The sequence below is a fragment of the Apium graveolens genome, chromosome 8 (genome assembly GCF_009905375.1).
Source record: "Apium graveolens cultivar Ventura chromosome 8, ASM990537v1, whole genome shotgun sequence".
In the NCBI taxonomy this organism is placed as follows: Eukaryota; Viridiplantae; Streptophyta; class Magnoliopsida; order Apiales; family Apiaceae; genus Apium; species Apium graveolens.
Genome location: NC_133654.1, coordinates 252589153 through 252603755, shown reverse-complemented (window position 1 = coordinate 252603755; position 14603 = coordinate 252589153). Strand labels below are relative to the sequence as shown.

At 32.4% G+C, this 14603-nt stretch overlaps 1 protein-coding gene across 1 annotated transcript; it reads left to right on the top strand.

Moving 5' to 3' along the window:
- The first annotated feature begins 7386 nt into the window (after nucleotides 1–7386).
- LOC141678226 (serine carboxypeptidase-like 34) lies at nucleotides 7387–13160 on the top strand. The gene is made up of 10 exons (XM_074484488.1): nucleotides 7387–7842; nucleotides 9184–9291; nucleotides 9694–9789; nucleotides 9917–10009; nucleotides 10101–10189; nucleotides 10346–10636; nucleotides 10775–10911; nucleotides 11049–11141; nucleotides 12611–12716; nucleotides 12813–13160. Exons 1-10 carry the CDS (start codon nucleotides 7557–7559, stop codon nucleotides 12960–12962), a joined length of 1449 nt encoding a protein of 482 aa, XP_074340589.1. The 5' UTR covers nucleotides 7387–7556; the 3' UTR covers nucleotides 12963–13160.
- The last annotated feature ends 1443 nt before the right edge of the window (nucleotides 13161–14603 follow it).

The following is a 14603-nucleotide window of genomic DNA, read 5'->3' as shown; positions in this document are numbered from 1 at the left end:
ATTTTATAATATTATAAAACTTAGGATGAGAAATGTTAGTACAATATATTAAGAAATAAAGTTTATGAGAATATTTAGACGGTAAGTTGATTTTAAGAGAAAATAGAAATTTTAGGAGAATATTATGAAGGTAAATTGATTTATAAAGAAAGTGGAGGAAGATAGGAATATATAAGGTAACGGTAATTTTTTATATTTATTAAGACGCCACATAAACGCTTCCGTTTTACTCTTACGTAAGTATGTTGATTAAGGTGATTTAAATAAAAATGAGAAGTTTTATTGGAATATTATGATGGTAAGTTAAGAAAAAAGTGGAGAAATATTAGGAGAATATTACTAACAATGATAATATTGTTAGGAGAATAGAAGGTAATTAAAGTTTTTGATATTTTTTTAATTCAAAAAATTGAGAAAATTCAAAAAATACAATGAGGCGATTTGAGAGACGTCATATATACGCCTTCTTATTTTCCTTTATATAAGTATAAAATTGATTTAACTATCAGATTAGTTAAATTTTATTTTATGATTAAATTTTATTTTGGGAAATCACATCTTAAAATTGATTGAATTAATAGAATATATATTTTTTAAAACATGTTATAAATGAATTTTATGAAATTTGACAGGTTATAAGTTGTTTAGTTAAAGATTTGTGGAATGAGTGCTAGACCTATTTTTTTTAATTATCTATATTATATTATTATAAGAAAAACATAGTATAATTTAGTTGATTGTTGATTGTTGATTGGTTAACACTTACCTACTCTATATGTTTCATTCAATTTTTATACGCTCCCAAAATTTTTCCATTAAATTTTATACATTTTCCTTTTTGGTTGTCCTCTCATTCTATACATTTCAAAATAATAAAAATTAACTATATCCGCTACTTTATTACCTTACACTTATTTTGTACTTAAATATTGATTGATCTCACAACTTTACCCACTTTCCATTTTTCTTATTAATTTTTTTAATAAATTATAATTCTTAATCTCCATGTCCGAACTCGATTTATACAATTGGGTGGGACGGAGGGACTAACCGAATACTTGGCACTTTTCAAGAAAAAACAAACTAAACACATACAATTGATTAGAAAATTTAACTTATGTATTTAACATAAGAGTAAATTGTAGATAGTGGCCCGTAAATTACTTTTTTTATACTTTGTTAGCCCACATTTGAACTCCAGCACTTTGGTGGCTTAATAAAAATAATAGTTACCTAAATGACTTCTGTCAAATGGATAGTAACGCCGTTAGTTAATCAAGGGTAAATTGGTCCAACAGTCTCATTAACAATCACTTCAGCTTCAAACAAGTAAATAACATATGTTTACAATTATCTAAAAAATATATATTCACTTAATGTAAATATTTTATAATAGTTTTAGTTGCAATTATCTCTAGGTTGTTGGCCTCTTCCACTACAGCTGCACTGTACTTTCCGTTCTTTGATACAACATTAATATTTTTTCCTTCTATTTTTGAGATGAGACTTGAGAAAAGAAAATAGAGCAAACTGCTCAGTTAAACCAAACTCGGTAGCAAAATACACAACTTCAACCTCCTTTTCACTCTTTACCAACTCATCAATAATATCATTCATTTTCTCCCCGTGAATCCCAAAGCAGCAACAATCTTAGCCATATTCTTCCTCCCTCCAAACTCCAAAATCATACTCCTCAAACCTATCCCTCAACCCAAAATCACACACAATTTGCAAAATATAGAAGCCTTTCATGCACAAACTTCACTCTCTCCTTCACTATAACATTCAAGCCCACAACCGAAGGCATACCAGACCCAACAACCCACCACATTTCAGTCCGAAAAAGCTAGAGATTTGGTATGTATTAGTTATTTACTTGTATCTATTAAGGCCTCAAACACTCTTATTCTTATCGATGTGGAATTTTACAAACACCCCCTCTTATAGGACGTCGATCTCACAAACACACAAACGGAACCCGGTTAGTGACTCTGCACTTCCGGCCGGATAGAGCTCTGATATCATTTATAACATTCAAGTTCACAACTGACTGCATACCGGACCCAACAACCCACCACATGTTAATCCGAAAAAGCTAGCGATTTGACATATATTAGTTATTTACTTGTATCTATTAAGGGATCAAATACTCTTATTTTTATCGATGTGGGATGTTACATCCACCCCCAACATCCCCTTTTATTTCCACGGCCCGTTCCTTCAAACTCCTCCCAACCCACAACCTCCCCTACTCCCCTCTCCTCAACCGACACTACAACCAGAATCAACAACTCACACGCCCACGACTCATCTCATATTCGTCATTCTAACTTTCCCTTTAATTCCAACCCCTCAGACTCTTCCACAATATCAATCAATACCATCACAAACACATTTTCCGCCTCCTCCACGACAATCCCTAGTTCCAACCTCAATGCAACCAACTCTTTCCTTTTCGCTAAATTTTTTTAACCAACCCACTCCTACTCATATTCATTCTTCTAGAGTACATTATCAGATACTCACCTAAATTTCTACCTATATTATCACTCTCAATACTCCATATCGAAATATTTATCTGCTAATTAATTCTAGCAACCAAACTTGCTTCTATTCTAGATATCGAAATCTCATGATTTCAAGCAATTGAAGTGATTTTTTTGGAGTGGGTATTGAATGATTTTTTAGATAAGATTTCAGACAAAGAAGTGAGGTGGGTTGGTTATGAAATTTGCAACCATGTTTCTCTTTCTGTGTTTAAGAGGAGATCGATAAATTCTAATTGAGGTTGTACTTTGTGTTTGGTCTCGAAAAACACGAGTTTCACATCGGTAACAATTCATCATCGGAGTATAGCAAAAAATATACATCTCTATATATGATATATGATATATATATGTATATATTTAGGACCAGAAAAAATAAATATACCTCTATAATTGCGGATCTAAACTAACGGTAGCTTTTTATTTAATGGAGCTTGACGAAAATTATTTAGGGCAGTGATAAATGCACACCCCAATCGATGGTTGCACACCCTAAATCAATTACTTTGACCATAATACCCTTATTTCTCCTCCTTCCATTCTAACTCTTTGTCGATTCATTGTTATTTTGCTTCAGCCTGGTGCCTGCATTTTAATTAGCATTTTAATCACTATTATTATAAATTTATTATTGATATAAATACCTAGAGCTATTATTTTTTAGAAATTAATATTTTGTGTCCAAATCAATATAATTGATAAAGATAATTCAAGAATAACTGTTGATTTAAATAAATTAAAATTACCGATTTCTAATATTATTATTATATTTAGAGTAAATACAAATTGAAATGAATGACGTTGTATTAATAAAATGAAATCTTTTGAGAATAAAGAGATCTCAATATTCATGACTTGTACATAGATAAAAATATTATTTCAGTTTATTCCGAAAAAAATATTCTGAAATCATCGTTAATAAGGTTGGGCCATTAAAAATATTCAAAAAATCTGATATCCGTCCAAAAAATTTGCATTCGTATCGGAGAAAAGACGAATATTATATGTATTCGAAATAAAGTAGATATTATATGTATCTGAATCCGACAATTATGAATATGGACACGAACATAGGCATATCTCCGTATCCGAATTATTTGTTTGACAATCTTGACTTGTATGGTTACATTAATATAGTAATTTCTTCGTATCTCTCATTTCTTTACATTCCAAAAAAATGTTCATCGCACATTTTAAAGCGTACATAAAATATAGTTACATAACTTCTTTTTAAAATTTTATTTTTTTGAATAAAAATTTAAACATTTAATTTTTATTTAAAATCATAAAATCGTAAAAAGTAAGTTATTTAACTTTATTTTTTATGCATCTTAAAATTCGTGTCAGACACCCTTTCCGTAAAAAAATGAGGAGAACGGAGAGAGTAACTTTTTTACGTATAATATAATATAAAATAAAAGATATATTTAAGAGAATTAATATATATATAAATTAGAAAAATAAAAAAGTAAAAAATAAACATAAAAAGTCTGTATAATAAAAGACAGAAAGATATACGGAAAGACATATGTCACTATAGGAGCAAATGAAAACTTCAAAGTATTCATCGAATGCTTGAAGTTAGTTTCGTAATACTAAAAATTAGGGCGTGCAACAATAAATTTGGGTGTGCATATATGACCGCCCATTATTTAAGCGTGCATTTTTTGTTAAGTCACTCAAATGCTGGATTTTAAATATGGGCCAATAAAGTGCAAAAATATTAATGCACCGGCAGTTTTGTGCAATCTAGTCTTAACATAACTGCTACAAACTAAGTTAACCCAGACGGGCCGTTGGTCCACCAGGAAGCGGACTATGTTAACCAAAACATAACATAAAACATACAAGGGGTGTAAATATAACTCATCTATTGGGGCCAATCTGTAAAACAGTCCAATCATTTTAGTTAGTCCATTAATACGCAAAGTGCGAGTACTGACTACTGAGAACATCAACAGATTGTGAAACTTTTTTGAGTAGTCAATTTTTTTCAAAATTAGGTGGTGTATTTGATCTAGGTACTATACACTATTTTAATTGGTGCCCTACATAGGTACAAAATTGCATCATAATGAATTAGTATTGTGGCTTGATATTTAGAACCATTTTTATATTTAATTTGGGTAATTTAGCATTTTTTTTTGTTTTATTTCCTGATGAATATACATTAAAATTTATAATCATACTGATAAACTCGATTATTATAACATATTTTTTTTTGAAAGCTCAAAAAATTAAAGCTGGACAAATATTCGAATTTTTAACTAAATAATTTTTACTAGAATGTAATCTTATTATTTAAAAAGCAATCCAATTTCTCAATTTTTCACATATTTTCATGAACATAAAATACAAATTTTGAAACTAAAAAATAATGCCTATAGAATATTTCTAAATGGACTAATAAAAATATAAATAAAGTAAAATTTCACTACTAAAATATTAGAATTATATCATGTTAAGACATGCCTACAAAAGAGTGAGGACAATGGGTCATTATTTATTTTGTCTTTCTTTCACTATTTTAGTATTTTGGATGGTCAAAATATCCAATCCTTTTTTTTGTTTTCTTATATTTTTTTGAACTTTTCTGCAATAATAAGTTAATAATATCATCCATGCATGTCCCCAAATAAGATTTCAAATTGTGAACAAAAGAAATAAGTCAAGAAAACAGGCAAGGGGAATGTGCAATTAGGTGGGTGAAATTATTGGTGATAGTGATTAGTGAATGGTTGATTAAGCAGTTGACTTGACCCACATCTGTGTGTAATCGGGTTGTCATGCTCAAAGCCCACGTTCTAACCCTAAAGACAAATAAATCCCTTTCAAGGATTAATTATCCGGTTGCCTAAGATTATAAAAAAACAAATTTCTTATCCCTTCATTAGGGATGGGGTCGGGTCTCTACACGGCCGGATAGTATTATTTCCGCTTTCGGCCCGCGGTTTTAAACCTAATCCCCGTCCTTGGTTCATTCCTCGTCGGGACTATATATCATTTCTCGTTCCCGGCCCAAACGGGGAAAGGGGATCTTCACGAATAATCGGGGATATTTTATTTAAATCAAAATTTATATTAAATAAATTTTTTCATGCAATATATATATATATAAGTAGCAAAACAAAATATTAAACTGGAAATTCTAATAATTTTGTCTTTTTATACATGAAATATTTATGTAAAATTAAATTACATTTGTAATATTTCACTCTCATCTTATAGTTTGAAAAAGATAGTATTTAAAAACATCTTTAACAACAGAGAAAATGCAAATTATTCGTAGAACTTACATATTTCTTGAAGATAAATAAGAATATATAAATATATCGTAGAGCAGGAAAAAATCGGACGGGGGACGGGGATCGGGCCGGGTAGACATAAAAAACCGTCCTCGGCCCGTTCACCGATTTTTTTTCCGAAATCGTCCCCATTCCTCAGCCCGTACCCGCAAAAATCCCCGAATCCCCACCACTTTCAGTGCGGGGATCAGGGCGGGATTGGTCGGACCAGAGTCAGTGCCCATCCCTAGCTTCGATAACGAAAAGATTGACAATATATATGATTATTTTTCTGATAATAATATAATCACCGCACATTATGTATATATATATCTATATATATATATACATGATCAAATAGAAATTAAAATTAAAATGGAAACTAGAAACTAATCTAAGCCACTATATCAATATAATCTAATGGTCACCCCTAAAAGCACCACACCCCCAACTAATCTGCACCCTCCCGCACACAATTTCAGCTTTCTCCATCCGTTTTTAATTTGATTTTTCCCTCAAACGGTAAGTTTTTTTTTATAATCCGACTTCACTGTATTTTTCTCCATCTTTCAACGATCGATTTGCATATGATATATTTCGAAATAATTTAAAAAAAATATTTGATTTCTAGTTTATATTTTAAAATTGGTTTTTATTTAGACTAGCCACAAACACACACACATATATATATATATATACATATGCGTTCATAAATTAAATTCTATCATTTGTAATGTCACGTCTTGCAAAATTTTTGAAATATCTAAGATGACTCTCAAATAAACAGTTAAAGTGATTATGCAAAATTAAATATAACATGTATGCTAATAATCTTAGCAAATAGATCACCGCAATTCTTGATAAAAATTAGGGTCATGATTTTAATTTAATTTGATCTGTTCTTGTATCGGATCGAAACTATTCTATATAAAAAGAAGCAATAACTTTCACTCGAAACAAGGTGAATGTTAGAAATTGATAGACAAATAACAAAAATAAAATTTTGTTAAAAATTATTTACAAATATTTATCCATCAGGGTGTGACTTTAAAAGTTTACAATTTAAAATTCACAAGTTTGAATTAACTAAAAAGTACGGAAGCAAGTGAATTGTCGTAATGGATAATTACGAGTATGCTAGCATTAATTCAAGATTAGTACAGGTGCGCGGAAATCAGCCCGAATATCGGATTAACAAAAGAAAATTACAAATAATTAATTGATAAATATAATAAGCCGTATGACCAATCTAGAAGCCGAATTCCCTTGTACAGAGGACAAACATATGTCCAAATGATTCTGTAAATTACAAACAACAAATCAAATATTGTACCGTATGAAGATGCGATATTATGGATCCTTCTCAACTGAAAAAGACTAATTGCATTTCAAAGCAATATATTTGACCAGCTAGCTTCTAGCATGTATAGTTACACTCTTTCTTAGTCAACTATTAATAATCGTTTTTATTTTTAATTAATCAACCTTTTCTATTTGCCTTTGCTCTAAGCAACAAAATCATACATAAAAATCTCCAAACAGACCCTTATCAGAACAAGTCTACTGCTGTACATTGCTGCGCATTTACATGCATACATTCTGTACATACTAGTAAACTGCATTATTAGTGTACACATACTTCTTATCTGTCACTACTTGTGTTTTTTGTACATATATATACCACACAAGTTGAAGCTGTAGAGGGGACAAAGTGAGAGTTTTCTAAATGGCTGTCTTTAGGTTGATGTATAGTTGGGTTTATTTTTTTGTGGTGCTGACTTTAGCTGGAGTTGCATTCTCCAGGCATCAAATTAGTGACATAAGTTATCAAGTGAGAGCTGCACAGGAAGCTGACCGGATTATCGAGCTTCCGGGGCAGCCTCAGGTGAGTTTTAAGCAGTATTCAGGGTATGTTACGGTTAATGAAAGCCATGGAAGGGCACTGTTTTATTGGTTTTTCGAAGCTACAGAGTCCCCTGAAAACAAGCCTCTTCTTCTTTGGCTTAATGGAGGTACTTACTTACGACTCATTTCTTTTAATTCCTCGTGTTCCCTTTCTTTTCTCTTCTCTTCTCGGTTCCGTTTTACATGTAGTGTTATCATCTTGAAAGTTCACGATTCCTTTTTAGGCATTATAGTTATATGTGATCATTGGCCTATTTTTATAAATGATATGATCATATCGAAGAACATAAATTTATTGCCATCATTTAAATTTTATCGAGTGCTTCCAACAATCTAAACAGGGCCTAACTCTCTAAAGTAATAATCATTCTGCAAAATTGAAAACTTCTCAATTCTAAAATTTACCTCATTGTACAACTGTACTTGGAGTTTAAACTAATGTAATGAGCTTGGAATGATTAGTTGACCTTGCAATAAAATAAGGAAGTTAAACCATATTATCATTGATGTTATAGCACTGTAATTATGCTGGTGGGAGCGGTTTTGCATTTTGTCATCTTTCTGAAAAAGGTGCAAGTTGTGAACCAACAACCTACACATCTTGTCTAATTTATGTTGTTACATTACATGAGTCTTGTAGATTGTTGCAACACACGAACTTTGTGATGTATTTCTAACCAACTAATCCATTGCGTAATGACTGTCTAGTGTATGTGATTGTTGGAATACATGTCATCATTCTAGCTAAACAAACTGTTCTGGTTTTCAATATTGACAGAGTGTTCAGAAAAACAGAACAACAAAGAATGCATACTTGGGGGATTGTATTTTTTTTAACTATCAAGCATTCCTGCATGAACATATTACAGACGTAAATGTTGCGTGCGGTCATTAGTAGGCGATCATAATATTAATGTTTAAGACTCCCCCTCACTCGTATGAGTGGACAATCAGAGGCCACAAATACAACTGACAAACAATTATGGGGGGAGGGGGCTTGAATCCGAGACCACGTTCTAACCGAGCTCTGTTAGTAGACCATAATTGTTCATCGTTATCGTTTTAGATGTACACAAACTTGGATACCTTACTGTATTCACATTAGATCCCAGAAAATCAAATTGTTAGGTTTGAGTTGTTGCCCATTAGCTATAAGGAATTCACAGTATTGTCATTATCCATGAATGGTTAATTCCTTAAAATGAGTGGACTTGTTTATAGGAATCTAGTATTCTAGATACAGGCACTAGCTATAAAACAGGTCCCCAACCTTCAATTTTCTCAAACAAGATAATTGAACAAGGGTCCCCTCCAATTACATTGTGACCACTTTGCGATAATCATAAGAAAACAAAGTACATTATTTAAAATGTGTCATGATAGGGAAGTAGAATTTAAGGAATAATGTTATAAAGTTGTGTAAAAAGAAGGAATTTGGTGAATTTCAGGGCCTGGATGTTCATCAATAGGATATGGAGCAGCAGAGGAATTGGGTCCTTTCCTCTCTCAGAAAGGCAAACCAGAGCTAAAATTCAACAAAAACGCGTGGAATAAAGGTATAGTTTCCATTTACATACATAACTTAGGTATAGATAGATAGATAATACTGCCATTTCTTTCTAATTCCCACTTGTGTGCTCTGATATGAGTTGGAAGAAACGACACGGCCACTTTTACACAAGTTGACACTCGTGTATTTTCTGCATATAGAGTGTTGCTGCAAAGAGTCTAATATTGATATTGAGCAACAGTTGTATTCGATAAATTATTTTCAGATACATTATTGTGTAGTATTTAGTAGTGCCGTATTGGTAGTACCAAGTGGACAAGTCTTGCACATCAGCAGAGTAGACCCTAGACACTTGATCATCACACGCCAATAATGATCTTCACTATAGTTTTGTTCAGTAATTTGTGAAAATATGGCTTAACATGCAATGCTTGTTTACTTTCTACAGCGGCAAATTTGTTGTTCCTAGAAGCTCCGGTTGGAGTTGGATTTTCTTACACAAATACCAGTAGTGATATTAAAGAGCTAGGCGATGAAATTACAGGTGAGCGTCTGAGCACACACTAGTACATACATTATAGCATATGAACTAATAAATTCTAAGCGAAGGCTTGCCTGATACTTTTTCAGTGCCTAAAAATGATACATTCTGCCATTTTTCTATTTATCAGCCACGGACTCGTATACATTTCTAGTGAATTGGTTTAAAAGGTTTCCCCAGTACAAGTCCCATGATTTCTACATTTCAGGAGAGAGTTATGCAGGTATGCTCATTCACAACAAATAAGGTAAACATATACATAGGAATCGATCCATATTCAAACATATATATATTTGATTACTTTTGTTTCACAGGTCACTATGTTCCCCAACTTTCTGAAGTCATATTTGATAAGAACATGCATGTCCCTAAGAAAGAATACATAAACTTCAAGGGCTTCATGGTGATCATATCTCTAATTACTACTTTTTCCATGAATTGTCTTGATTCTCCACTATTGTACTAAAAATTTGTTCAGTAAAATGAATGAATCACGACATTTAGTGACATTAACTTAATACTGTCAGAATGCTAATTAGAAATTGTTATTAAATTGCAGATTGGGAATGCATTGATGGACGATGAAACTGATCAGAAAGGAATGGTAGATTATGCATGGGACCATGCTGTAATATCTGATCACCTATACGACGAAATCAAGCTTGAATGCAACTTCAGTAATGAAAATACAACAGATGCTTGTGACACCGCCATTGGAAAATATTTTGATGTTTACAAAATCATAGACATGTACAGCTTGTACGCTCCAACATGCTTTGATAATGCCACCAGCAGTACTAGGAAATTTACAGGGATCCGTGGCATTGCTCCTCGTTTATTCTCTAAGCAGGTGAGTTTTGTATTGCCTGTATCCATAAAACATCTGGTGTAACGTAGTGTGCAGACAATTTGTTTGTATCAAGAATGCATCACAAATAATAGAAGTATTTTTTATAAGATTCTTATCGAATCTTGATTGTTATTGCAGAAAGGATGGCACCAGAAGCCAGCTGGTTATGATCCTTGCCTATCAGAGTATACAGAAGTGTATCTAAATAGACCTGATGTTCAGAAGGCACTTCATGCTAATGTCACCAAAATGTCTTATCCATGGACTCACTGCAGGTACAACTAAACCTACCTACATTCGTGACTGACCTTCCCATCCTCGATATTAAATATCCTTAATGTGAACTAAAGAACTAAGTTCTAGAAAACCAAGGTATATAAATGTATAATTCTCAGTATTATATGATATGCAGTGATACCATAACATTCTGGAAAGAGGCACCAGCCTCCATGCTACCAGTCATCCGAAAGCTCGTGAATGGAGGGATTCGCGTTTGGGTTTTTAGGTAAACAAAAATTACTTATAGCCCTGTTACCATTAATAAGCTGAAATTCTAACAACATACACTACTTCAAAATATAGACAAAAAAATTTCACCCCTGTTGGCTTGTAATGTTGAAAAAACTTAGAGAAAAAAGACACCTACATTTTGCAGAGAACTTGTACTGCTATATTTTTTGTTTTCTTTTTCTCTTTTAAAACTCAAGGTAAACTAGCCATTATATAGGCTTTACAAACATATTAAAACTAACTATTACTAAAACTAACCACTACTAATTAATGGGTAAATTACATGTCCATAATTTACTCCATAACTCCACTACCCCACTACTAAACAATTCTAAAATAATATTTTTCTCTAATAATTAATCATTGCTAAATATCTAATAATTAAATAAACAAATAATTAATAACTAAATTTAAGATTATTCCAACATTCACCCCATAATCTTAAATTTACGAAGCACTTTCTCTTCGCCTGTGATGCACTTCTCACCACCATCAATTTTGATGCACTATCTCATCAAAAACACTTTGGAGCACTTTCTCTCCAAAAACACTTTGAAACACTTTCTCTCCACAACTCTAAAGGAGTGGTTCTCCCTCGATCAATTGTGCCATCCTTTCTTCATCATTCTGAAATCTACAATTCTTCGCCAGATGCCCATATTTTTTGCATTTGTAGCATTGTGGCTTTCCTTTGTACCAGCAGTCTTTTTCTTCATGTCCCATCTTATGACAATGGTTGCATTGAACTTTGTTACCTGTGCCTTTTGAGGATGAAGCTTTAGCTAATAGCAGTCCCTCATTTTTTCCTCCAATTTCTTCCTCCCTCATTGATCTCTTGCTTTTCTTTTCTTTTCCACCTATCATTTCATCTTGATACTTCACTAAATATATATGGAGAAATTTTTAATTCCATTTGAAATCACACATAAATACTTAATATATATATATATATATAAATGTATGTATTTTTATAAAAGTCTCACAAGCCCTAGAACATATAGCTCTGATGCCATGTTGAAAAAACTTAGAGAAAAAAGACACCTACATTTTGCAGAGAACTTGTACTGCTATATTTTTTGTTTTCTTTTTCTCTTCTAAAACTCAAGGTAAACTAGCCATTATATAGGCTTTACAAACATATTAAAACTAACTATTACTAAAACTAACCACTACTAATTAATGGGTAAATTACATGTCCATAATTTACTCCATAACTCCACTACCCCACTACTAAACAATTCTAAAATAATATTTTTCTCTAATAATTAATCATTGCTAAATATCTAATAATTAAATAAACAAATAATTAATAACTAAATTTAAGATTATTCCAACATGTAACTTATCGTTTTCAACACAAGTTCTAGTATTTATTTTCGTGCAATGATCGGAAATAAGTTCATGCAATGGATCACATTGTCACAGTTAGAGTTAATATATAAGTTGGGGATAATAATGGTGCAGCGGAGATACTGATGGAAGAATACCAGTAACATCAACAAGGCTAACTCTGAAAAAACTAGGACTTAAGACAGTTCAAGATTGGAGTCCTTGGTACAGCAGTCATGAGGTAATTATCCAATTTTTTTAATTTAATATACATAGCTTTACAATGTCATATACTAATAATTTATGTACAAAAAATTAATAATGTATGTTTGTATAGGTTGGTGGATGGACAGTAGAGTATGAAGGACTGATGTTTGTGACAGTAAGAGGAGCTGGTCATCAAGTTCCAACTTTCAAACCCAAACAAGCCCTCCAACTAGTCAAGCATTTTTTGGCCAATAAGAAGTTGCCATCTACACCATCTTAACACTTCTAATGTACTTCCTTCAACAAGCAAAGAATTGAAGGAAAATAGTGTCGATTCTTTCACAAATTAAAACAAAATTTACTTCTATACTGGACAGTATAATTGAGCAATTTATAAGATAGTGGTGAATGTGACTAGTGAAAAGAAAACAAAAATCTCATTGTGCTCCAAGTATCACAAATATAAGATCTTTCAATATTTCGTTTTTAATATAAGTTTAAGTACGATAAGCTAAGTATCTTAAACTTGTTGGTGTATAACCATAATCATCTGAACTCAGCTGAATATCAAGATTCATACAAATGCAGAGCAGTCATAGATCATCTTGTGGTCCATTCATAGTCTAACATTTAAGGATCAAGTAGGTACTTAAAAAGTTAAAGTCTTCACAAATATTACATCTTAAAAAGCAAAAACAGAAAGTTGTTTATAGATTTGCAGCAGCCAGCATGAACTTGAACCGGCTTCAATCTTCATACTTCAGAGCATAATATTGTCAGCCGGATCCCGGGAAGAATGCAACTTAAACACACAGTGAAGCCTCATAGATTAAAGAAAGAGAAGCTGAAATATTAATGATACTGTGATACTTTTGTTACCCTTTACAACAGTGTTTTCCTGTTGTATTTATACAAGTTTACAAACCTTAAGTTTAAGATAATTACAAAACTAAAACATTGTACCTTTTAAATAGCGTAGCACTCGCTTAAGAGCATACCAGTGATTTTCTGATGGTGCGTGCATATACTGGGACAAGCGATTAACAGCGTAGCATATATCAGGCCTGGTGATACAAAGATATTGAAGGCCGCCAACAAGTTGTCTATATGGAGTTGGATCAATCTTCTTGCTGCCATCTTCTAAAATAAGTGATATTGATGATGCCATTGGAGTTACAGTCTCTTTGGCGCCGTCTAATTTATGTTGAATGAGTAAATCAGAGATATGTTTTGCCTGATATAAAAAAAGACCATAAACTAAAGAAATCACTTCAACACCCAAAAAATGATTCAAGTCCCCAAGTCTTTCAGGGAGAAAGTTTTGTCCAGCTGAGATACAAATGTATTTATAAATGACATAGATTTTCCGGTTAGGACTATATCATGTTTGGATGTAAAAATCTTGGAGGTTGTACCATATAAACTGCGTCATCTAAGCTTCCATTTAGGAAAGCATTATTGATGTCCAGTTGTCTCAAAGGCCAACCATGTGTGAGCGCAAGACTTAAAATGATACGAATTGTGGCTGGTTTAGTTACAGGGCTAAAAGTTTCAGAAAAATCAATCTCGGGTCTTTGTTGAAAGTCTTTCGCAACAAGCCGGGCTTTATATTTATGGATAGAACCATCAGGATTTCTTTTAATTCGAAAAACCCATTTGCATGAGAGAACATTCTGATTAGTTCTTGGAACAAGATCCCATGTACCATTCTGAACTAAGGCATCAAATTCAGAGGACATAGCTTGCCTCCACTGAGGTTCTTTTAGGGCTTGAGTAACACAAGTGTGTTCAAGAGAAGAAGCTACAGGGTGTAAAGTTGTGTGATTTACAAACGAAGAATTATAATACTTGGGGTTGGGCAAACGGGTGCGATTAGGACGATGATTTTTGGGAATTTGGGACTCACGTGATGTGGAAGAAG

Coding starts and splice junctions, on each gene's coding strand:
- LOC141678226 (XM_074484488.1), top strand. CDS start 7,557: ATGGCTGTCTTTAGGTTGATGTATAGTTGGGTTTATTTTTTTGTGGTG. Junction 9,292..9,693: donor CAAAAACGCGTGGAATAAAG/GTATAGTTTCCA, acceptor TACTTTCTACAG/CGGCAAATTTGTTGTTCCTA. Junction 10,190..10,345: donor TAAACTTCAAGGGCTTCATG/GTGATCATATCT, acceptor ATTAAATTGCAG/ATTGGGAATGCATTGATGGA.